We start from the raw sequence: 26269 nt of genomic DNA on the forward strand, positions 1-26269 counted from the left end.
CATTTGAGTAAAATAAACCTAGCATAAAATTAAAAAGGTTAAAACAGAATTTCTTATTCTTTAGTTCTTCCTACAGAGAGAAACACTGAGACCTTGCTTATTTCTTTTCTTTAATCCCAATTACCTATTTCACTCATTCCCCCCTCCACCTCCTCTCTGGTCACCATCAATTTGTTCTCTGTGGTTGAATCTATTTCTTGGTCTCTTTATTTTTCTTTCTTAAATTCTACACATGAATGATATAATATGGTGTTTGTCTTTCTCCTATTCAGTTCACTTAGCATTATACTCTCTAGCTCACTCCATGTCGTTGTGAATGACAAGATTTCAATCTTTCCATAGCTGAATAACATTCCATCGTACATATGTGCATACACATACACACACACACACCCCCCACATCTTCTTTATCCATTTATCTATCAATGGACACTTGGACTGCTTCCATAACTTGGCTACTGTAAATAATACGGCAATAAACACAGGGGTGCTTGTATCCTTCTGAATGTTTTTGTATTTCTTTGGATAATACCTAGTAGTGCTATTACTGGATCCCAAGGTAGTTCTATTTTTAACTTCCTGAGGGAACCGCCATAAGGTTTTCCACAGTAGCTGCCCAGTTTGCATTCCCACCAACAGGGCAAGAGGGTTCCTTTTACTCCTCATCCTTGCCAACACTTGTTTCTTGTGCTGTTGGTTTTAGCCATTCTGACACGGTATGAGGTGATATTTCATTGTAGTTTTGATTTGCATTTCCCTGATGATGAGTGATGTTGAGCATCTTTTCATGTGTTGGCCATCTGTACGTCTCTTTTGGAGAAATGTCTGTTTATATCTTCTGCCTGTTTTCTGGCTGTTGAGTTGTACATATCAGTTCTTTATATAGTTTGGATACTACGCCTTTCTTGGGTATATCATTTGCAAGTATCTTCTCTCATTCCCTAGATTGTTTTTCAGTTTTCTTGACTATTTCCTTCAGTATGCCAAAGCTTTTTATTTATAAACTGTAGTCCTAACAGTTTATTTTTGTTTTTATTTCCCTTGTCTCAGGAGACACATTTAGAAAAATGTTGCTATGGCCAATGTCAAAGAAATTCCTGCTTATGCTCTCTTCAGGTCTCACAACAGGTCTTTAATCCATTTTGAGTTTATTTTCATGTATGGTGTAAGAAAGTGGTCCAGTTTTCCCAACACCATTTGTTGGAGAGACTGTCTTTTTCCCATTGTATAGTCTTTCCTCCTTTGTTGAAGATTAATTGATCACATACTTATGGGTTTATTTGTGGGTTTTCTTTTCTGTTCCACTGATCTGTGTGTCCATCTATAGTACTGTGTGCCAGTACTATACTGTTTTGATTACTACAATTTGTAGTATAACTTGAAGTCTGAAATCATGATACCTCCAGTTTTTTCTCTTTCAAGACTGCTTTAGTTATTCAGAGTCTTTTGTAAACATTCCACACAGATTTGAGGATTATCTGTTCTAGTTCTATGAAAATTGCTACTGGTATTTCGACAAGGATTGCATTAAATCTGTAGATTGCTTTGGGTGGTATAGACATTTTAACAATATTTGTTCTCCTAATCCAGGAACATGGAATGCCTTTGCATTTCTCTGTGTCATCTTCAATTTCTTTCATCAGGGTTTTATAGTTTTCAGGATCCGGGTCTTTCACCTCTTTCATTCAGTCTATCCTAGGTATTTTATTATTTTTGGTGCAATTGTAAATGGGGTTGTTTTCTTAATTTCTCTTTCTGCTGCTTCATTATTAGTGTATACAGATTTCTGTACAATGATTTTGTATCCTGTGACTTCACCAAATTCATGTATCAATGCTAGCAGTTTTTGGTAGAGTCTTTAGGAAAGTTTTATTTCTTCCTTACCAATCTGGATGCCTTTTATTTCTTTTTGTTCTGAGAGACCTTACTTACACAGAAAAAAGAGCCTAGATTTTTTTTTTTTTTAAGTAGACTTCACACAGCGCTTGAACTCATGACCTTGAGATCAAGACCTGAGCTGAGATCAAGAGTTGGATGCTTAACTGACTGAGCCACCCAGGTTCCCCAAGAGACTCGATTATTGATAATGAGTTTTTGTGATACTTTTTAGTTTTTCCATCATCTCTGAATTTACCAAGTGTCATATGAAATTGCATGGGAAAACTGCCCTTCTTTGACAATGTATCTAGTGATGGAACATTTTGAAATTTTAAAGTAAACTGTTTCTTAAATCGGTAGGCAAAAATAACTGGAAAAAATAAAACTATACTTACTGGGGCTAAGTAACTGGAAAAAAAAAAAACTATACTTATGTGCTTCAAGAAATATATTCAAAAGAATCAAAAGATTTAAATATTTAAAGATGGAGCCATAAAAATATACAAACTCCACTCCACCTAGTTCCACTGTTTCAAACCCATCTCAAGTCCCTTCTTCAGTATCATGCCTGCTTCTTCCAGTATCTTGCTGAATAGGACATGGTCATGGGATCATGCTGATCTCTTAACATTTAATTTCTATCATAACATAACCAACCTTTATGCGGTAACTAGAGTGATCAAGTTACAGTGACAGAAAACACAACAGTGTTTAGTAGGGACTGGCAGGAGTAGGGAATGGGGGATTATGGTTTAATGGTTAGAATTTCAGCTTGAGATGATGACTGAAAAAGTTCTGTAGGGGTGCCTGGCTAGTCAGTCCTGTCAGCGGAGCATGTGACTCTTGATCTCAGGGTTGTGAGATGGGGCCCCATGCTGGGTGTAGAGATACTTAAAATAAAATGTTAAAAAGAAAAAAAAGTTCTGGAGATGAATGGTGGCGATACTTGCACAACTATGAATGCACTGAATGCCACCAAACTGCACTTAAAAGATGTAAATTTTTTTCTGAGTATTTTACCATAATTTTCAATAATATAACTTGCCTATTTACCTATTCTAGGTTGAACTTTTTTTTAGATATTTTAACATATGAGTTAAAACATTATTTTTTTTTTTCATGCTAGGGATTTTTTTTTTCAACGTTTTTTTTTTTTTTTTAAATTTTTTTATTTTTGGGACACAGAGAGACAGAGCATGAACGGGGGAGGGGCAGAGAGAGAGGGAGACACAGAATCTGAAACAGGCTCCAGGCTCTGAGCCATCAGCCCAGAGCCCGACGCAGGGCTCGAACTCACGGACCGCGAGATCGTGACCTGGCTGAAGTCGGACGCTTAACCAACTGCGCCACCCAGGCGCCCCTTCATGCTAGGGATTTTTAAAAATGTTAATTCATTTTCGGGGTGCCTGGGTGGCTCAGTCAGTTGAGCATCCGACTTCGGCTCAGGTCATGAGCTCATAGTTTGTGAGTTTGAGCCCCATGTAGGGCTCTGTGGTGACAGCTCGGAGTTTGGAGCCTGTGTGTGTGTGTGTGTGTGTGTGTGTGTGTGTGTGTGTGTGTGTGTCTGCCCCTCCCCCACTAGTGCCCTGTCTCAAAAATAAATGTAAAAAAACCTTTTTTTAAAACGTTTATTTTTGAGAGAGCATGCGCATGAATGGGGGAGGCGCAAAGAGACAGAAGAGGACAGAGGATCTGAAGTGGGCTCTGGGCTGACAGCAGGGAGTCCCATGTTTTCCCCTCTTATTTCAACTATTTGGAAATATTTTATATTTGGGTAAGTTGTCTAGCTATATACTTTGCATTTCTCTATTTTTTTCTTATCCTTACTGGAAATGGGGGTGAACAACTTAAATACCAAACTGGTATTTGAAAGGAGAGTGTATAAGCATATGGTAAAAAGTGGGGTTGGGAGAGAGAAGATTTGATAGATTATTAGCAACTGCAAATGAAATACATATATTTTTTAATTATCTAAATTTAGACTGGCAGGCATTTAAACGTGGATGACTAGGATTTTTATGTGTGTTCAGCGGCAGCTTCTGAACAAAGACCAGCTGAGTCCCTCCCAGTACTCTGGTAGCTGTTTCTCCAGCAGCCATTACTCGAGTTTAGTTGGTTTACTGTAACCAACAGTATTTTGTGGGTTTTTTTTTAAGTTTATTTATTTTGAGAGAGACAGCATGAGCAGGGAAGGGGCAGAGGTGGGGGCGGGGGAGAGAGAGAATTCCAAGCAGGCTCCACGCTGCCAGCTGTGGAGCCTGACACGGGGCTTGAACCCATAAACCACCAGATCATGATCAGAGCCAAAACCAAGAGCCGGACGCTTAACCAACTGAGCCACCCAGGCACCCATATTTTGTGTAATTTTGTTTGCTTATTAAAAATCCCCAACACCAAAGGACGCCTGCCTGGGTGGCTCAGTCGGTTAAGCGGCCGACTTCATCTCGGGTCACGATCTCACAGTTCGTGGGTTTGAGCCCCGCATTGGGCTCTGTGCTGACCGCTCAGAGCCTGGAGCCTGCTTCGGATTCTGTGTCTCCCTCTCTCCCTGCCCTTCCCTCGCTCATACTCTGTTTCTCCCTCTCTCAAAAAATAAATAAACATTTTTTAAAAAGTGTAATAAATGTCTTGTGTGTGTTTACAGGTACTAAATCTGACGCCACACAGAACTACAGTATACAAGAAGCTACAGCACTTATGCTAGCACATCAAAGTGGTTTTTTTTTTCTTTTTATTTAAGTTTACTTATTTTGAGAGAGCAGGAGAGAGTGCCAGCGGGGAAGGGGCAGAGACAGAGCCAGAATCCCAAGCGGGCTCCGAGCCATCAGCACAGAACCTGATGTGGGGCTCAAACTCAGATCATGACCTGAACCAAGAGCAAGAGTCAGATGCTTAACTGACTGGGCCACCCAGGTGCCCCTACTGCCTTTTTTTCTTTTTAAGTTTATTTATTTATTTTGAGAGAGAGTGGGAAAGAGAGCACATGTGCACAAGCTTGGGAAGGGCAAAGAGGGAGGAAAAGAGAGAATCCCAAGCAGGCTCCACTCTGTCAGCACAGAGCTCAATCCCCTGAACCGTGAGATCATGACCTGAACTGAAATCAAAAGTTGGACACATAAGTGACGGAGCCACCCAGGCACCCCACTTTTTCTTTTTTTCAAGTAAGCTCTAGGCCTTGAGCTTGGGCTTGAACTCAGGACCCCAAGATCAAGAGTCGCGTGGTCCACCAACTGAGCCAGCCAGGTGACCCCAAAGCATAGTTCTTACAATAAAAAATTGACAGAATGTACTTTTTACATTTTAAGGGAGATTAGTAAGGAAGCAGATACAAAACAATTCCATGGGAGCTAAAAAGGACGGCTGATTTGAACTTGATGAGGTTGAGAACCAGAGGAGAGTATAAAGGGTGGGAAGCAAGGGATTTGTCAGGATTCAAAACGACAAGGTGATCAATCCCAAAGGCAAACTGCAGATCCCAGATAAAATCCAATGGGCGATCTAATTGTTATAATTTCTTATCAGTATATAATTTACTGGTACAGTCAATTACATTCATTGGATTCTCAGACTCAATAAAGCACAGTGTATTTAACAAGACACCAATTAGGCTATATTAATAATAGCTATAATCTTTGAGTGCTTACTATGCACCAGGTACACGGTTAATCTTCAGGACTATGACAAAGGCACTATTACTCTCTTCATTTAACAGATGAAAAAACTGGGTTAAAGAGGGCAAGTAACTTGCCCAAAGTCACACAGAGCTAGGAGGAGGCAGAATCCAGTCCTGATCCACGTTTGTCTGACCAGATCCACCCACTTCACCACCATCCAGTTAATTTTTAATTGTAAGCAACCTATTCTGGCAGCCCAAACTCCAGTTATATAGAACATAACGAATAACCGAAACATCTAAGTCACCAATCTTGTTAGGGCAATCTTAAACTCCTGCATTGGCCCACACTTGCAAATCTGGCACAGGAGACAAGAGACAGTCCTGAAACCAAACGGATGACAAGAGTCCTGGTGCATCCTAAATTGCAACAATCGCCCTTCAATTTAATGCGCTGCAACACAGCTGCTGACCACAAAACCCGAAATTAGTCCACGGCTAAATGAAAATCTTTCTAAAAACTGAAATTATACCCCCAAACAGCAATACAGAGAATCAACTGCTAATCTTCTGTTTTGTGCCACCTGCAAATGAAACCATCCCACTAAGATGAATCAAGGTCCTAATTCTTACACTCTTTTGCTCTGTGCTAGCTTTAACCACTGTCTCTGAACCAGGGGGAAATAGGACATTAAAAGACTCTAGCGGGGCGCCTGGGTGGTTCAGTCCGGTTAAGCATCTGACTTCAGCTCAGGTCATATCTCACAGTTCGTGAGTTCAAGCCCCGCATCGGGCTTTGTGCTGACAGCTCAGAGCCTGGAACCTGTATTCTGTGTCTCCCTCTTTCTCTACCCCTCTCCCTGCTCGCACTCTGTCTCTCTCTCTCTCAACAATAAAACATAAAAAAAAAAAAAAAAGAAAGAAAGAAATACTCTAGCTTCTCAAGTTACTTGCATTTACACCTATCATTTTTATTATCATTATAATGGTACATTTGGCTGACTTAGTTGGTGGAGCATGCTACTCTTTTTTAATAACTTTAAAAAAATGTTTATTTTTGAAAGAGAGAGTGTGAGGAAGAAGGGGCAGAGAGAGAGTGAGACACAGAATCCAAAGCAGGCTTCAGGCTCTGAGATGTCAGCACAGAGCCAAACATGGGGCTCGAACCCATGAACTGTGAGATCATGACCTGGGCCAAAGTCAGATGCTTAACCGACTGAGCCACCCAGGTGCCCCATGGAGCATGCTACTCTTAATCTCAGGGTCATGAGTTCAAGCCCCACATTGGGTACAGAGATTATTTAAAAAACTTTCTTTTTAAATATATATCAGGAGCACCTGGTTGGCTCAGTCATTTGAGCATCCAACTCTTGATTTTGGCTTAGGTCATGATCTCACAGGTGATGGGATCAAGCCCCACACTGGGCTCCACTCAGCACAGAGCCTGCTTGGGATTCTCTCCCCCTCTCTGTGTCCCTCCCCCACTCATGCTTGTGCTCTCTCTCAAATAAATAAACATTAAAAAAAATTTTTTTAAATATATAGTGGTAAATGAGCCACCAGCTGAGAAAAATTAGCTAACAACCACAGAATATACAGAGTAACAAAAACTCAATTTCTACTAGCAAGTACCTTCTTAACAACCAGAAAAAGAAAAAAAAAGTCAACCCATTAGTTAAAAATTCCTGTTGGCATAATATGATCGGAATAAGGCTGAAAAAAGTTCCAACTTCTACCTTTCAATAATAAATAATGCTAGTAACTATGTATCATATAAGAAACTTAAGTCTAAGTAAAATAATGTGATAAACACTGTAGGTACGCAGTAGTAACATACATAGTGACAAAAATATATAGTGATAGATACGGGAGTTTAAAATCATCCAATCCAATATTATATGAAACATGAATTACGTTTGAAGTTTTATTTCTCATGTTTGGAAAATTCTGTTAAGTATCTGTACTTAATGTGGTACTAGTTCCAAACAATTTCAATGCACATTTTGTAATTCCTCTGCCTATTTCCCAGTTGGGTTTAGTCAATTAATTTCACAGCTCACCTGATATGTCACAGGTTCTGGATTAAGTGCTTGGAGGATACAAATCTAACTTTACTTCCCTCCTCACTAGTAACAGTTTCCTTGCCTTCACAATAGACAATTAGAAACCATTTGTGTGAAATACACCACAATGCAATAGCCACTGTAACAAAGCTATTTCCACCATGGCCCAAGTAACAAAGTGTTATTGATCTGGTTACAATGAAATTCAGTAGCAAATAATCCTGGACAGCAAAATCTTCCCTCATCCCTCTGCACTTTAACAGGCCCTGAAGAAAAAGAAGAGCGAGTGGAATGGACTATTGAGACAAAGGAGTTTTTCCGCTAGTTCTATAGTCCTGACCCCAAGCGATAACTACCTTTCAACCCTTTCAACTCCAGCTTTATCTCAAATACTTTTCCCCTGAAACACAAAATGTCCACAGCAACCACTCAATTAAATACAACATAAAAAACATTAGAAATCTGGAAAAAGGTGATAAAGTTGGGCACAATGATCTCTCCCTCAACCCTTCTGCATCCAAAGATTTCATAGAGATGCTAAACACTGTTTTGTCCTGAAAGCTTGAGAAGATAACCAATGTGCTCATTTTAACAGAACTTTACTACTGCAAAACAAATGTGATGTTCCAATTTAAGATTTTAGGACTTTACCTACATAAGCTTCAGCTTTCCTTCTCCAATTTATTTATTTATTTTTTAAGTTTACTTATTCATTTTTAGATAGAGAGAGAGGCAGAGAGAGGGACAGACAGAATCCCAGGCAGGCTCCACGCTGCCAGCACCGAGCCCAATGTGGAGCTTGAACTCACAAACCCAAAGCAGAAATCAAGAGTCAGGCGCTTAACCGACTTAACCCAGGTGCCCCCTTCTCCAATTTAACATACCAAATTACTATGTTTTGTATAGGTAAACATTAAAATCTAGAAGGGTCCATTTTTGGAAGAAGCACAATTAACCAAATTTTCCCACTTCTAAAAATCATACAGAGCATAAAGGAGAATGAATACATACTCTACACACAAACGCCCCACATAGAGACTACATCTTTAGTGAATTGAAGGAGCAGAGAAAACCCATCAATTCCAAATTACATGAAAAGTGAAGCTCAAAACACCATAAATCAAGAAACCAATTGTAAGACAGAAGTGGCAATCATGATTTAAATATAGAAAATGTAATTGTGTAGATACTAGAATAAAACGTGGGGGCACGTGGGTGGCTTAGTTAAGTGTCAGACTTCGGGCTCAGGTGATGATCTCACGGTTAGTGAGTTCAAGCCCCATATCCTGCTCCCGTGCTGACAGCTTGGAGCCTGGAGCCTGCTTCAGATTCTCTCTCCCTCTCTTTCTGCTCCTCCCCTGCTTGCGTTCAGTCTCTCTAGCTCTCAAAAATAAACATTAAAAAAAAAAAATCTTTTTTTAAGTAACATTTGAACATATTCAATGGCCATAGTAAAAGGTAGAAGGTTGGTGGTGGCCCCTGGGTGGCTCAGTGGGTTAACCGTTCAACTTTAGCTCAGGTCCTGATCTCAGTTTGTGGGTTAGAGCCCCACGCTGGGCTCTGTGCTGACAGCTCAGAGCCTGCTTGGCATTTTCTCTCCCTCTCTCTCTGTCCCACTGCCGACCTCTAAGTAAATATATGTAAAAAAAAAAAAAAAAAAAGGGGTGAATACTTTAATAACTTTGGAGTAAGGAAGGCCTTCCTCATTTTTTTTTTTTTTAATGAAAAAAAAAATTTTTTTTTTAGGTAGGCTCCATACCCAATGTGGGGCCTGAACTCACAACCCCAAGATCAAGAGTTGCATGCTCTACCAGCTGAGCCAGCTAGGAACCCCTAAAGACCTTTCTAATGATGGTTCAAAATTCCAAAGTCATTTAAAAAAGACTGGAAAACTTAACCTCATAAAAACAGCAACAAAAAAATTGCTTGTGGCAAAAAGCCACCATAACCAAGTAAAGAAGGCTTTTTATAACTCATATCAGAGACAAAGGACTAATCTCCCTACTCTTTAAAGAACTGTTAAAAATGGAGAAGAAAAAGATGAACAACCCAAAAGAAAAATGGAGGATACACAGTTCACAGAGAATCAAAAGCCCTCAAATATTTAAAAGGATGCTCATCTTGCTGAGAATACAAATTAAACACTACACTGAGATCTCAGCTTTCATCTAAGAGACTGGTGAAAATTCAAAAGATTGATAACGTACTCTGTTGGTACAGCTGAGAAGAAATTAGTACTTTCATGCACTGCTGGTGGGAATGCAGAATGTTACCATGCTACAGAGGGGAATCCTACCGTATCTACCTACCACTGATGCATTTATCCACTGATCCAAGCAATCTTACTTCTGGCAACCAAACCACCTCTGTCAATATACCCACATATGTACAAAGTTACTCACTGCAGTACTGTTTTCATTGCTACAGCATGCAAGCAAGCCATAATGTAACAAGGCTGGTTACACTATGGAACAGCTACACAACAGAACACTCTAATTGTTTTGTTTTGTTTTTTATTTTTTTTTATTTTTTATTTTTTTATTTAAAAAAATTTTTTTTCAACGTTTATTTATTTTTGGGACAGAGAGAGACAGAGCATGAACGGGGGAGGGGCAGAGAGAGAGGGAGACACAGAATCGGAAACAGGCTCCAGGCTCCGAGCCATCAGCCCAGAGCCTGACGCGGGGCTCGAACTCACGGACCGCGAGATCGTGACCTGGCTGAAGTCGGACGCTTAACCGACTGCGCCACCCTGGCGCCCCTTGTTTTGTTTTTTAAATAAGGAAGATCTCTAAGTGTATATACATGGAAATATCTCTAAGCTAAAAAAAAATTTTAAAGCAGGATCAAAAAAGGGAAGGGGCACCTGGGTGGGTCAGTTGGTTAAGCATCCGACTTTGGCTCAGGTCATGATCCCACAGTTAATAGGTTCAAGCCCTGTGTCAGGCTCTGCACTGATAGCTCAGAGCCTGGAGCCTGCTTCAGATTCTGTGTTTCTCTCTCTCTCTCTGCCCCTCCCCTCCTTGTGCTCTCTCTCTCTCTCCCTCTCTCTCTCTCAAAAATAAATAAACATTAAAAAATGTTTTTAATAATAGAAAATTTTTAAAAAGGTAAGATAATATACACAATATCCTACCTTTTGTGTAAGCAAACTGGAGCACAGAATAAAAATATATAATATTTTTATTTGGTATATATTTGCATAAAGAAACACCCAAAGGATAAAAAGAAACTACTAAAATTGGTTACCTATACAGGTCAGCAGTGGATACAAACACGGCATTAGCCGGCGACAGGGGTAGCAGTAAGATTTCCCTAAATATATAATTTTGTACTTTTCACTTTGGAAACATGTAATTATATTATCTATTCAAAAGCTGCAAGGAAATTAGTGTTTATAAAAAACAGATGTCTGATTATCTTAATTATATTTCCATTTTTTAAATGATACAAGTTTGGGGGCACCTGGGTGGCTCAGTTGGTTAAGCGTCCCACTCAGGATTTTGGCTCAGGTCATGATCTCATGGTTCATGAGTTTGAGCCCCACATCAGGCTCTGTGCTGACAGCATGGAACCTGCTTGGAATTCTCTCTCTCCCCCCTCTCTGCACCCCCCACTCGTGCAGGCACACTCTTTCTCTCAACATAAATTTAAAAAAAATAAAATTATACATGTTTTAATGGACAAATATACTAACATGAATTAGACTACTTCTGATTATATATACACACAGAAACATTCCTATAATAGATTCAACTCACACACTCTATTAACTAAAATACAATTTTCGTAATAGGCAAACATTTTGATATGAAGGTTAATCTTTGAAGGTCTGGGTACAGTGGAAAGCATCTTCACCTGGAAATCAGGAATAATGAGTCTCATCTGTTGAAGCGACTCACCTGCTGTGTAATTTTTAACTTGCTCCGCCATCTTGGCCAAGTCACTTATCACCTCCTTCACTTTCATTCTGTCTTATGATTAACACAACTGATCTCTAAAACAGTTCCTTCTATCTCTTAACGTTCTGTGATTGTGCAGCAGGCCTGAGCATCTCAAACTTTCCTTTCCTTTCCATTAACTCCACTGAGGTGAAGACCAGAACTGAGTCCCAGATAGGAAAACAAGGACAGGATGCAGTTTGCTTCTAGCACAAAAATTACTGGGATCACATTTATCTTCCTTAAGCAAAAGCTTGACTAGTAATTTTTGATTAATGATAAATTGAAGAATTATGCTTGATAAGTTTAAATTTAGACAGTGAATTAGTGTACTTTAGTAGAAACCACCTAAGCACCTTTCTTTATTGGGACCAACAGAAACGGTTTAATTTTAACCAGAACAGTTATTTCTCTAAGTTAAAAACAAACACCTATTGGGAATGCAAGCTGGTGCAGCCACTCTGGAAAACAGTATGGAGGTTCCTCAAAAAACTAAAAATAGAACTACCCTATGACCCAGCAATTGCACTACTAGGCATTTATCCAAGGGATACAGGTGTGCACTTTCGAAGGGACACACGCACCCCAATGTTTATAGCAGCACTATCAACAACAGCCACAGTATGGAAAGAGCCCAAATGTCCATGGATGGATGAATGGATAAAGAAGATGTGGTGTATGTATACAATGGAGTATTACTCAGCAATCAAAAAGAATCAAAAGAAATCTTGTCTTTTGCAACTACGTGGATGGAACTGTAGGGTATTATGCTAAGTGAAATTAGTCAGTCAGAGAAAGACAAAAATCATATGACTTCACTCATATGAGGACTTTAAGAGACAAAACAGATGAACCTAAGGGAAGGGACACAAAAATAATATAACAACAGGGAGGGGGACAAAACAGAAGAGACTCATAAATATGGAGAACAAACTGAGGGTTACTGGAGGGGTTGTGGGAGGCGGATGGGCTAAATGGGTCAGGGGCACTAAGGAATCTACTCCTGAAATCATTGTTTTACTACATGCTAACTAATTTGGATGTATATTTTAAAAAATAAAAAATTAAATTAAAAAAAAAAAAACAAACCAAAAAACCAAACACCTATTTAATTTCCTACTGTGAAATCAATTGGGAAAGAGAAAGAAATACATAATGGAAAACTTTAAATAAGGTAAGTCATATATACAGCTTTTGGCATCCTTTATACTGACCAGCTGAAAAGTCATTTTTAATTTTTGTATGTGTATATTTATTTTTGAGGTGCAGGGGAGAGAGACAGAAGATCCAAAGTGGGCTCCATGCTGACAGCAGAGAGCCTGATGCAGGGTATGAACTCACAAACCGTGAGACCAGGACCTGAGCCAAAGTTGGACACTTAACCAACTGAAACATCCAGGCACTCCCATTTAAAATTTTTAAACATCATGTTTATAATTAAAATAGCTAATAAAAACTATTAACTTAATAAATTATATAAGCTCTTAAAATTATTCCATACATTTCCTGAAACATATCTATTTCTCATAAATTGTGTCAGAAATTCTTTTCCAAATATTCATGACTGATCATCATCTCTTCAGATTTAGTTAAATAATTAACTGATGGGGCACCTGGGTGGCTCAGTCCGTTAAGCGTCTGACTTCGGCTAAGGTGGTGATCTCATGGTTCACGAGTTCGAGCCCCATGTAAGGCTCTGTGCTGACAGCTCTGAGCATGGAGCCTACTTTAGAGTCTGTGTCTCCCTCTCTCTCTCTGGCCCTCTTGCTCACACTCTGTTTGTCTCTCTCAAAAACAAATAAAAACATTAAAAAAAACATTTAAAAAATTAACTGATAATGAAAAACAAATAATCCAATTAAAAACGGGCAGCAAACACGAAAAGACATATTTCCAAAGAAGACATTCAGATGGCCAACAGACATGAAAAGATGCTCAACATCACTCATCATCAGGGAAATGCAAGTCAGAATTACAATGAGATGTCACCTCACACCTATCAGAACGGCTAAAATCAACAACACAAGAAACAACAGGTGTTGGTGAGAACGTAGAGAAAAAAGGAATCTGCATGCATTGTTGGTAGGATTGAAAGCTGGAGCAGCTACTGTGGAAGACAACTGGGAGGGTCAAAATATTAAAAATAGAACTACCAGAACAAGTGCCAAGAAAAGAGAGCTGGGAGGTGACCAAAGCCACATAATATCAATGGGGAAGGTCACTGGAACAGCAATACAATGCAAAAAACAGCTAAAGTGAGAGTGACCAGGCTCATTTTGGATCCCTATTTATTAAAGTATTTTAATCAGTGAAAAATCTACTCTGCTCACAATGCTCTTCAGCAGTGCACACTGGGGGATACTGTGCTTCTCAAAGCTCTACCCATCCCACGAACAAAGCACGTGGAACATGAACGGGCCGAGATATTTTCAAAGCTGGACAAGTGACTGGAAAACCCCGTGCAGGAACTATGTACCTAGAAAGCCCAGTCGGCTTGGAAACCACCTGTCTAATCAAAAATCTGGAAGAACTCAATAGCTCTTTAGCACAGTGCAGGAGGACTGGAAGAAGGAGCCACAGGGAAAGACGATGAGTAAGTTTGCTTTATGGAAAAAGACATTTTTCTAAGTTTCATTATAAACTGTCCAATTTCTTTTCTGGTATTTATGGAAAAGTTAAAAGTAAATGAAGTAAAGGCGTTGCTAAAATTTTTCATACAAGTTTAATGTCATATTTTAAATTTCCTTTTCATTGGACATACTTTCCTCTTACAGTAAGTGTGCCGGTAGCAATCCCCTGTATTGTTTTGTAAGCTCAACAGCTGATAAGGCATAACTTTTTTCATTAGAAGAAATCTCATATTTACTTAGACTCTTTATTTGGGGAGGAAAAAATGTTTTGATATCATAAAACAGATACGATCACATTAAGTGAATATTTATTTTTGATGGCATATATTAAAAATTAATTAAATTTTTTTCTCTGATTTAACCAATTATAAACGGAAATAATCAACAGTCTGATTAGGGGCAGACTTTATCAGATTAAAGTCTGCATCTGGGGCACCTGAGGGGCTCAGTTGGTTAAGCATCTGACTCTTGATTTTGGTTCAGGTCATGATCTCACAGAGTGTGGGGTCAAGCCCTGTGTCCAGTTCTGCACCAACAGCATGGAGCCTGCTTGGAATTCTCTCTCTCTCTAAAAAATAAATAAATAAACCTAAAAAAATAAAGTGCATTAATAAGCATGTTAACACGTAGAAAATAAAACTTAAAAATTCAAAAAAAAAAAAAAAAAAAAAGAATAAAACTCCCATATGATCCTGTATTTCCACTACTGGACACTGACCCAAAGAATATGAAAACATTAATTCAAAAAGATATATGCACCCCTATGCCTATTGCAGCATTATTTACAATAGCCAAATTATGGAAATAGTCCAAGTGTCCATTGATAGATGAATGGATAAAGAAAAGGTGGCATTATTCAGCCATAAAAAAAATAAAATAAAATCTTGCCATTTGCAACACCATGGATTGAGCTAGAGAGTACAAGGCTAAGTAAAAGAAGTGTGTCAGAGAAAGACAAATATCATCTCACTCATATGTGGAATTTAAGAAACAAAACAAATAAAAAAAGGGACAACTCAGAAAACAGACTCTTAACTATAGAGAACAAACAGAGGGTGGTGGGTGGGAAGATGGATAAAAGAGGTGGGGATTAAGAGCACACTTATCATGATGAGCACTGGGTAATGTATAGAATTGTACGCTATATTTTACACCTGAAATCACTATATTGTACGCCTGAAAATAATAGAACACTGTATGTTAATACAGTAACTATATGTTACTGACTTCACCATAGTGTGAAGTCAGTAAACAAATGTCTACACTGAAAAATCAAGAAAGAACAGCATAAATGTTATTTAAAAATATGGAAATAAATATGGGGAAAAATATGGAAGAAATAGCTTAAAATTTGAAAAGACTGCCTTTGGACAGGAGTTAGAGGCCAAAGAAAAATAAGGAAGGGAAATGTTATTTACTTGGTTTTGTTTTAAAGTGTACACAAAACCATTTGACTTTTTTTTCAAGTTTATTTATTTTGAGAGAGAGCGTGCGTGTGCATCCATGCAGGGGGGAAGCGCAGAGAGAAAATCCCAAGCAGGCTCTGCGCTGTCAGCAGAGCCCGACCTGGGGTTCAATCTCACGAAAGGTGAGACCATGACCTAGGCCAAAATCAAGAGTAGGATGCCTAACTGACTGAGCCACCCAGGCACCCCAGCAAGTACTCTGAATGGAATAAAACTTTTAACACCAGAATGTGCTTGACATTGTTAAAGCAGTGCTTAGGGGTAAATTCGTAACACCAAATGCCTCTAATTTTAGAAAAGAAGAAAGGTCATAATCAATGAGCCAGCATTCATCTAAAGAAATGGTGAGAAAGAACATATTAAGCCCAAAATAAACAGAGGAAAGGAAACATTAAAGATCAATGCATAGGGGCACCTGGGTGGCTCAGACCATTAAGCACTGAATCTTGACTTCAGCTCAGGTCATGATCTCAGTTTCATGAAATGGAGCCCCAGGTCATCTGACAGCATGCAGCCTACTTAGGATTCTCCCTCTCTCTCTGCCCCTCCCCAGCTTGTGCTCTCTCAAAATAAATAAATGAACTTAAAAAAAAAATGTTTTTTAAATCAAAGTAATATAGAAAATATAAAAAGAGGAAAAAAATCAATGAAACCAAAAGGTGGTTCTTTGGAAAGATTAACAAAATTGATAAATCATCTAGCCAGACTGATCATGGGGAAAAAAAAGAATACAAATTATGAATATCAAGTATGAGAGAAATGACATCACTACAGCCTTTCATAGACACCAAAAGGCTAATACTACATTTATTTGATTCAATCTGATAATTTCTGCCACTTAATTGGGGTTTTTAGGCTACTTACTGTTATTTATTTATTTAAAAGACTTTATTTTTAAGTAATCTCTACACCCAAAGTGGGTCTCAAATTTATAACCCCGAGATCAAGAGTCACATGCTCTACTGACTGAGCCAGTCAGGCACCCCAAGACTATTTACTTTTATAGAGGCCAATAAACCCAACAACTTAAATAACATGGTCAAATTCCTTAAAACACAATCTACTACAGCTCACTCAAAAGGGAACAGATTATCTGGATAACCCTATATGTATCTGTTAAAGAAATTGCATTTGTAGTTTAAAAACCTTTCTAAAAAATATATCAGTCCCAGATGGCTTCACTGGTAAACTCTACTGAATATTTAAGTAAAAAGTAGTAATTCCACATGAACTACTGTAGAAAATTTAAGAGGGAACTCTTTCTAATTCATTCTGTAAGGCCAGGATTACTATGACAACAAAATTAGACAAAAGGTATCACAAGAAAATAATAGACAAATGTCCCTCATAATATAGATGTAAAAATTCTACACAAAATCAAGTTGGTTTGTTAAATCAAGCAAATTCAGAAAATGAGATCCAACAATATATAAAAAGTATTAATAGGTCATGATGACATAACATATCCCGGAAACCACAAATTGGTTTAGCATTCAAAAATCATTGAATGTAACTCACCATATTAACCAATAAAAAAGAAAAACCATACAATCAATAGACACCGAAAAAAACACTGGACAAAATATTCACCATCCTATTCCTGATACAAACCCTCAGCAAACTAGGAATTAAAAGTAAACATCTTCATAATGATAAAAAAATATATATGAAAACCTACAGCTAACATAATACTTAATGGAAAAAGACAATGCTATCTCCCTAAGACCAGGAGCAAGACAAAAACAACCAGTAAGGCTAAATATTTTTTGTTATGCATTGGCTATTTGTTTTGTTTTGTTTTGTTTTGTTTTGTTTTGTTTTGTTTTGTTTTGTTTTGAAGTAAACTCTGCCTCCAATGTGAGGCTCAAATTCATGATCCTGAGATCAAGAATCACATACTCTACTGACTGAGCCAGCCAGGTGCCTCTATCAGTCTCATCTTCCATAAGTATTTTATCCTAGTTTAAGTTTACATACCTTCCTACTTTCACCGTGTGAAATTTTATTTCAATGTAATCATGTATTCATTGTGAATTATCCCAATCCGTATGCAGCCCCATCCTCTTTATTATTTTTGATGGTTTCATTTTCTTTTTTAAATGTTTATTTTTGAGAGAGAGAGAGAGAGAGAGAGAGAGAGAGAGAGAGAGAGGAGGGGAGGGGCAGAGAGACAGGGAGACACAGAATGCAAAGCAGGCTGCAGGCTCTGAGTTGTCAGCACAGAGCCTGATGCGAGGCTTGAAGTCATAAACTGCGAGACGCTTAACCAACTGAGCCACCCAGGCACCCTTATTTTCTAATTTTTAAAACAAATCTGGAAATTTATTTTGGTGAACAGTGAGGCTTTACTTTTTTTTTTTTTTTTCCTAAAGTAGGTTCTATGCCCCTGCATAGGGCTCAAACTCATGATCCTGAAATCAAGAGTCACATGCTCTACCGACTGAGCCAGCTAGGCACCCCTTTTTATTTAACTAATTATTTTTAATTTTATTTTTATTAGACTTGGTAGAGGGACAGATGAGCCATTTCCTTTAACAGGGTCAGTGATTTACAATTCTTTGTCTTTTTCTAGAATTATCATTGTCTCTCGTTTAAAGTAATTAAATCATTCTGATTTCATTGTGCTTTTCTATATATTTTCACAAGAAAATAAAACTCATTATCAACAGATAATCACTGTTTAGGAAGTACTAGGAATCTATCTCTTAACCTAAACTATAATTGCACTGGCGGAATCTGTCTGATACAACTATTTTGGAATTTGGGAGTCTCCTGAAGGCTTGCAACTTCCAGGAGAAGATCTGGATGGCAAATTACAGTCAATTTCAGCTCTTAGCACAGTAACTGCTACCTACCTCTGGGCCCTCAGCTAAATGGCAGGCAGCTAGCTGTGCACCTTTTCCTTTTTTTCTCCCCCATGTTTATTTATTTTTGAGAAGGAGACAGAACGTGAGCACAAGGGCAGAGAGAAAAGGAGACACAGAATCCGAAGCAGGCTCCAGGCTCTGAGCTGTCAGCACAGAGCCCAAGGCAGGGTTTGAATTCACAAACCGTGAGATCATGACCTGAGCCAAAGTCGGATGCTTAACTGACTGAGCCACCCAGGAGCCCCTGTGCACATTTTCCTAAAGCATTGTGCACACAGTTTTGGAGAAATGAGGTAGGTAAAAAGGACCCTGTCCTCCAAATACTGGGGATCTGTGCTCTGAAAGCTGCTTCTGATCACAGAGGTGCAAAAGGGTGGGTGGCCACTGTTTTGCATTTTATTTAATAAAAATGAAAAATAAATAAAAATAAAAGTTAGGCATGAGAGACACAACAAAGAACAAAATATGGTCTGCACCTTCAGGGAGTTTATTCGTGGCCTGGCAATAAACACAGAAATTATTTTAAAAACTACTGGGTGTGGTGAGCTATCAAAAGAGTACCGATTACACGCTTTACATTTTTTATTTATTTTTAAAGATTTTATTTTTTACTTTTTTTTTTGAGAGAGCGAGCGAGAGAGTGACAGTGCATGAGCAGGGCAGGGGCAGAGAGAGAGGGATAGGGGGACAGAGGACCTAGAGCGAGCTCTTCACTGACAGTGGAGGCCAATGTGGGGGTTGAACTCATGAACTGTGAGATCATGACCTGAGCTGAAGGCAGGCACTTAACCGACTGAGCCACCCAGGTACCCCTGAAGATTTTATTTTTAATAACGTCTACACCCAGTGTAGGGCTCAAACTCACAACCTCGAGATCAAGAGTTGATTGTTCTACCGACAGCCAGGTGCCCCTGCTTTACATTTTTTAAAAACAAAAATAAAATAAAAACAAAAATGTGCGTAAGAATGATCTTAAGAAAGTACATTTGTCAGGGCACCTGGGTGGCTCAGTCGGTTGAGCTTTCGTCTGCAGCTCAGGTCATGATCTCATGGTTTGTTGAGTTTGAGCCCCACACAGGGCTCTGTGCTGACAGCTTGGGGCCTGGAGCCTGCTTCAGATTGTGTCTCCTTCTCTCTGCCCACCCCCCAACTCTTCCTGTTTGTCTCTCTCTCAAAACTAAATAAAACATTTTTTTAAAAATTAAAAAAAAAAAAAGAAAGCACATTTCTCATTAACACTTCAATGTATTTGTTATTTTTAATCTATTGTAAGTGGGACTTTTTTCTATTCTTTCATTTTCCCTCTTTTCCTAATGCAAGCTTGTGATATTGTGATACATAAGAAATATTTTTTTGACCTTCATTCATGGTTCCTGGCACAGAGCTCTCAAAACCCTTACAACTTCTAATAAGAGGAATTAAGGGTATCTTATTTATAAAAAGCCCATTTCAAACACAGCTAAGTATCAACACAGTGACTTCTGTAAAGCTCCTAACAATGGGGATGGTTGCCAGGGGAACCAACCATGTGATGAGAGTTGGAACTTTTAGCACCCACTCCCCACCTCTGGGGAAAGGAGAGAGGTTGGAGGTGGAACCAATCACCCAACAACCAATGATGTAATCCAACATGTCTATGGAGGCCTCCATGAAAACCCAAAAGGATGGGGTTTGGGGCACTCCTGTTGGTGAACACATGGAGGCACTGGGAGGACAGTGCACCCCGAGAGAGTACGGAAGCTCTGTACCCCTCCCACACACCTTGTCCAATGTACCTCTCCCATCTGGCTGTTCTCTGCGTTCTGTGAACCGCTCTAGCTCATTAATCTAATGGAACCTGAGGAGGGGATTGTGGGAACCTTCAATTACAGCCAGTTGGTCAGAAGCAGAGGGAACTACCTAGACTTTTGACTGGCATCTGAACTGGGGTTTGGCGGTGGTGGAGGGGTGCGGAGGCAGCCTTGCGGGACTCTGTCTTTATCTGTGGAATCTGAAGCTAACTTTGGATAGGTAGTATCAGAACTCAACTGGAACTGTAGGACAACCGGCTCTCGTCCACAGAGAATTAGAGAATTGCTTAGTGTGAGACAAACCCCACACTTTTGGTAACAGACAAGCCAGAAGTATGAAGGAAGTTGTGTGTTGGGAAAAACAGAGAGAGTTTTCCTTTTGGAGTCCTACCATCATTTCTTCCATACTAAAAAACCTGAAAGAATAACCTGGTTCCTAAACCTCCAAATCATGAGTTTTAGTAAGACTAACAAATCAAACTGAAACCAAATGGTAGAATTCTGGATCTATAAAGAGGTATTCTATCGAGTGTTACAACCTATAAAAAAGACTTTTACCTTCATTATAGGGCACAGGATTGCCAATCTTTAATCCAACTGCTTCAGCTGATTTCAAAATGTCTAACTCCATCAAAATAATTACTCTCCTACAAAGGCAAAGAAATAGAAACAAGTTAGAAAAAATCAATTCAGAACCTTTCAAATGACAAGCTACTTAAAAAGCTCTCCCCCAATAATCATTTTGATAAAACTATTTCCGTTTGTCAACAGGTTTTCATTACTGAATAACTTGAGAAATATATGATATCAATTCCTATGTAAATATTTCCCTTAATCTTTCACTGTATCATTATCAAGGCTTTTTATGATTGCAGGATTTTCATTTTCCATCTAGTCCTTTAATTAAAATGCAGTGCCCTTACCACAAACCGTACCATCAAGGAGTAAATGACACAATCAGAATTTAGATTAAACACAATAATATATGGCACAACAACAGATGATCTGTTTTCAGAAACATATACCCATCTAAACAATTACCTTTTCCCAGTGAAAACCATTACAACTGTAGCTATTTTTTAATGTAATTATGATCTAAAAACTTATAGTTCTTTTACCTATCTTTAACTCTAATTAAAACCTTTCAATAACTTCCCAAGAACCTTAGCCCAAAACTAAAACCTTTCACATGCCCTACAGGCTCTGTGTGATCTGGTCTTGCTAATCTCTTTCTAGTTCATCTCATACCGCTTCCCAGAAATACTGCTCTCCAGCAGTTCTGTTTGCTTTCAATTCCTGGTATATGCCATGTTTTCTCTTGCCACCCTCTCTCCTGCCACAAAGCCTTTGTATATGCTGCTCACTGACTGTGATGACCTTCTCTCATTCTGCCGTCAGCTAGTACTCATTTTTTGCTCTCATCTCAAATATCACTTCTTTTTTTTTTTTTTTTTTTGTAAAGTTTATTTACTGGGGCACCTGGGTGGCTCAGCTGGTTAAGTGTCCCACTCTTGATTTCAGCTCAGGTCATGATCCCACAGTTCACAAGTTCAAGCCTCGTGTAAGGCTTTGTGCCAGGCGTGGAGACTGCTTGAGATTCTCTCTCTCCCTCTCCCTCTGCCCCTTCCCTGCTCTAAAATTTTTAAAAATTAAAAAAATTAAAAATAGTTTTAAATGCTGTATCACAAGACACCATAAGCAAGTTATGATAAAGTGGGATAAAATATTTGAAACAGCTAAAAAATAGTTGATATCCCTGGTTTACAAAGATCTCCCAGGAAACAAAAACATGCACAAAGTACATATATAAAAAGCTATTCAGAAAAGAACTACAAAGAATAAACAAGTACCTGAAAAGACATTTGAGCTCACGAATATGGAAATGTAAATTAAAGTAATGATAATTAACAATTATTTTTAAAAATCAGTAGCATACAGGCACCTGGGTGGCTCAGTTGGTTAAGTATCTGACTTTGGCTCAGGTCATGATCTCACAGCTCGTGAATTCGAGCCCCTCGTCGGGCTCTGTGCTGACAGCTCAGAGCCTGGAGCCTGCTTTGGATTCTGTCTCTGTCTCTCTGTCCCTCCCCCACTCGCACTGTGTCTCTCTTTCAAAAATAAACATTTAAAAAAAATTAGTAGTATCCAATATGTTGACAAGGTTAAGGGGAACTTTCTTTCTTTCTTTCTTTCTTTCTTTCTTTCTTTCTTTCTTTCTTTTGTAACAGGTTTTTGAGATATCATTCACATACCACTCCATTTCCCCACCCATGCAGAACCACTAATTTGTTTCCTTGGATTTGTTTATTCAGAAGCACTCTTACACAAAGTTACTGGGTGTATTAATTGGTATATTTTCTGTTAAGAGACGTCGTTTGACCCCCACAACACTAACTCAAGCAATCTGCTCTTCAGAAGTAATAGCACGAACACATAAAGATAAATTTGCAAGGATGATTGCTAAAGCCCAGTTTGGAATAAAGCTAAATGTCCATCAAAAAATAAGGGGTAAATAAGCTGGGATGTATGGACACAGATTGTCAACAGAAAACAGGAAAGAGTACAAGACATGCCACCATCGTGAGACGGTAGAAAGAAGCAAAGCCCGTGGGACTGAAACTCTATCCCTGACTGTAGAGAACCAAGCCTAAGTTGTTGCACTCAACCCCAGCACAGCACTCCATCTTCTCCCATAACCATACCCCAGAGGACAGAAAAGTGGATAAAAAGCACCACTCGAGCACTCAAAGGTAGCCTGGAGTGGAAGATAATAGATCCCAAGTGGGAAGGTTGGCAAAGAGATGTATCCAGCTTAAACTATGTCGGAGCGAATATGAAGTCTGACAGAACCATCCACGTTAAGCATGAAAGAGATAAAAAGAAATGACATGGCAACAATGCAACATGCAAAAATGTATAAAAATACGAGGAACAAAAAAGGCAGAGACAATTAGAGAATCCAATCTAGAAGAAAGCATAAGCCAAGAAAGGGAATAATACTTCCCAAGAGAGATTTGGAAAATAAGACTAAGAATTCAATAAAATAAAACTCAAAAGATGAGATGAGAGATTGAGAAAAAAAAGGAACTTAAGACAAAAACAGAACAAAAGTAATACCATTATACATCTAACACTTAAAGATTATAAACACCAAGAGACAGCAAGAAGAAAGCTAAAAACTGAACTACTAGTATGTTGGAAAATCTTGACTTAATCCAACATATGCATTAGAAAATAAACTAAAACAAACTGAAGACACAAAGGGAAGACAGTTATCCACAATGTAAATAAAAACTAGAACCAAATGAAATAGAAAACAGCATTAAGGAATAACACACAGAAAGATTTAATTGAAAAGAAATAAATCTGCAGACTGAAAGGGCATACCATGGACCAGAAAAAAAAAAAAAAAAAGGAAGAACAATGGACATTAAGACACAGCCTGGTTAAAGGGCACGTGGATGGCTCAGTCAGTTAAGCGGTTAAGCATCCTACTTCAGCTCAGGTCATCTCACAGTTTATGAGTTCCAGTCCCACATCGGGCTCTGTGCTAACAGCTTGGAGCCTGCAGCCTGCTTCAAGTTCTGTATCTCCCTCTCTCTGCCCCTCCCCACTCATGCTCTGTTTCTGCTCTTTCAAAAATAAACATTAAAAAAAAAAGACATACCCTGGTTAAGTCACTGAACTTGAAACATAATGAAAGAATTTTTCCATAATCCACAGAACCTATTTAAGTTTTATCAACTGTCTAAATGATGTCCTTAATAATCCAGACCAGGATCACTTGTTATATTTAATTATCAAATCTCTTAAGACTCCTTCAATCTGGAACAGTCTTTCAGTGTACACAATTTTTTTACTTTCATGCTTGAGATTTGAAAATCAGAGGTCCCTTATTTTGTAGAATATCCCTTAATTTACCTGAGGTTTCTTCATGATTAGATATAGATTATGTATCTTTCGCAAAAATATACTATTAGTGATGCTGTGTTATTCTCATTGCATCTTATCAGGTAATACACGATTTCTATTTGTCCCATTACTGGTAATGTTAACCTTAATCACTGGAATAAGGTACTGTCTGCCAGGTTCCTCCACTATGAAGTTGCCTCTGTTCCATTTACAATTAGTAATTATGTTGTGGGGAAGTACTTTAACCCCATAAAAAAACTTGTCACTCTGCAAACTTTCACCACTTGTTTCAGCATCTGCGGTAGACTGAATCCCCCACACCAAAAGGTATCCACGTCATAACCCCTGAAACCTGTGAGCGGGACAACAAAGGACTTTGCAAATGTGATGAAGTTAATGACTGAAATGGCAAGATTATTCCTGAATCCTCAGATGAGCCCTAAAAGGAATGGCATGTATCCTTTAAGAGGGAGGCAGATCTGAAACAGACAGAAGGCAATGTGACCATGGAGGCAGAGACTGGGCTGATGCAGCAAAAAGCCAAGGAATTCTAACAACCACCAGAAGCTGGAAGAGGGAAAGAATGGATTCTTCCAGACAGCTTCCAGAGGGAGCATGCCCCTGTCAACACCAGGATCTCAGCCCAGTGAAACTGATTTCAACTTCCAACCTCCAGGGGGAATAATTTCTGTTGTTTTCAACCACTAAGTTTGTGTTAATTTGTTAGAGCAGTCAAAGCACCCATTGATGTTTCCTGCATGAACTAATATTGTGATGATTACCAAATGGCGACTTTCTATTCCATCATTCCTTCTACATTTATTAGATGGCATTCTATGTTAAGAAGAACCTTTATCTTCCCCCCATGTATTCATTTATTCAGTACAGACTTACGAACTCCTATTTTATTCAACAGGTTGCAATCTGTTTGCACTTTTATTGTGGTTTATAAATTATCTTAGATTGGCAAGTGTAAGATTTCTACCAGCCTTTTGACAGGGTCCCCTCTCCCTTTGAGCACTTCCTTACCAACTGACACATTAAGATAGTCCAGGCTCGACTTATAATTTCCAAGCCCATAACAAGCCATCCTCCAAGGAGCCTTGGTTCTTTTTGGCATTCAGAAACCAAGATGTGCTAAGTGGGCTCACAGCTATTGTGCTGTCGCTGCTCCAAAGCTCTCTTGGTAGACAGACCTAGGCAAGATAGACAGACAGACACACACACACACACACACTGCACAATGTATGTATACTCCTACACCAACCAGATGTGAAGAGACAGTTTTCAAAAGAAGACATACCTAGACAAGAGATACAGGAAAAGATACTCTACTTCATGAATCAGGGAAATATAAATCAAAACCACAATAAGACATCACCTCATTCATATCTGTCAGAATAGCAATTATCAAAAAGACTAGAAATAACAAGTGTTGGCGAGAATATGGAGAAAAGGGAACCCTAGTACAGCTGTTGGTGAAAATGTAAATTGGTGCAGCCACTATGGAAAACGCTATGGAAGCTCCTCAAAAAGTTAAAACTAGAACTACCATATGATCCAGCAATTCCACTTATGGGCATTTATCCAAAGAAAACAAAAGTAGTAACTTGAAAAGATAACTACACCCCCATGTTCACTGCAGCACTATTTATAATAGCCAAGATACGGAAACAACCGAAGTGTCCACCAATAGATAAATGCATAAACAAACTGTGGTACACACACACACACACACACACACACACACACACACACACCCCACACACACTCTTTTATTCAGCCATTTAAAGAAAAGGAGGATCTTGCCATTTGTGAAAACATGGATGGGCTTCCAAGGCATTATGCTAAGTCAGACAAAGAAAGGCAATTACCATTTGATCTCTCATAATGTGGAAATAAGCTCATAGATACAAAGAACAAACTGATTGGTGGTTGTCAGAGGCAAGGGGAAGGGGGTGGGAGAAATGGGAGAACTGTTTTTGTTTTTAGTTTAAATAAATTGAATAACAATAAAATAAAAATAAAATTAAAATAGAACTTTATTTTTTTATCAATTTTTTTAATGTTTTTATTTTATTTTTGAGAGACAGATAGAGTGTGAGTGGG

The 26269-nt window shown here is 38.7% G+C and overlaps 1 protein-coding gene across 1 annotated transcript in view; it reads right to left on the reverse strand.

The window, feature by feature from the left end:
- Positions 1-26269, reverse strand: part of RPA1 (replication protein A1) — a 73366-nt gene that overhangs the window by 23869 nt on the left and 23228 nt on the right. The window contains exon 5 of the mRNA XM_047833335.1: positions 20807-20895. Within this exon, the coding sequence (XP_047689291.1) occupies positions 20807-20895 (89 nt within the window). The remainder of the gene's footprint in view (positions 1-20806; positions 20896-26269) is intronic.

The sequence above is a fragment of the Prionailurus viverrinus genome, chromosome E1, assembly GCF_022837055.1.
Source record: "Prionailurus viverrinus isolate Anna chromosome E1, UM_Priviv_1.0, whole genome shotgun sequence".
Taxonomy (NCBI): domain Eukaryota; kingdom Metazoa; phylum Chordata; class Mammalia; order Carnivora; family Felidae; genus Prionailurus; species Prionailurus viverrinus.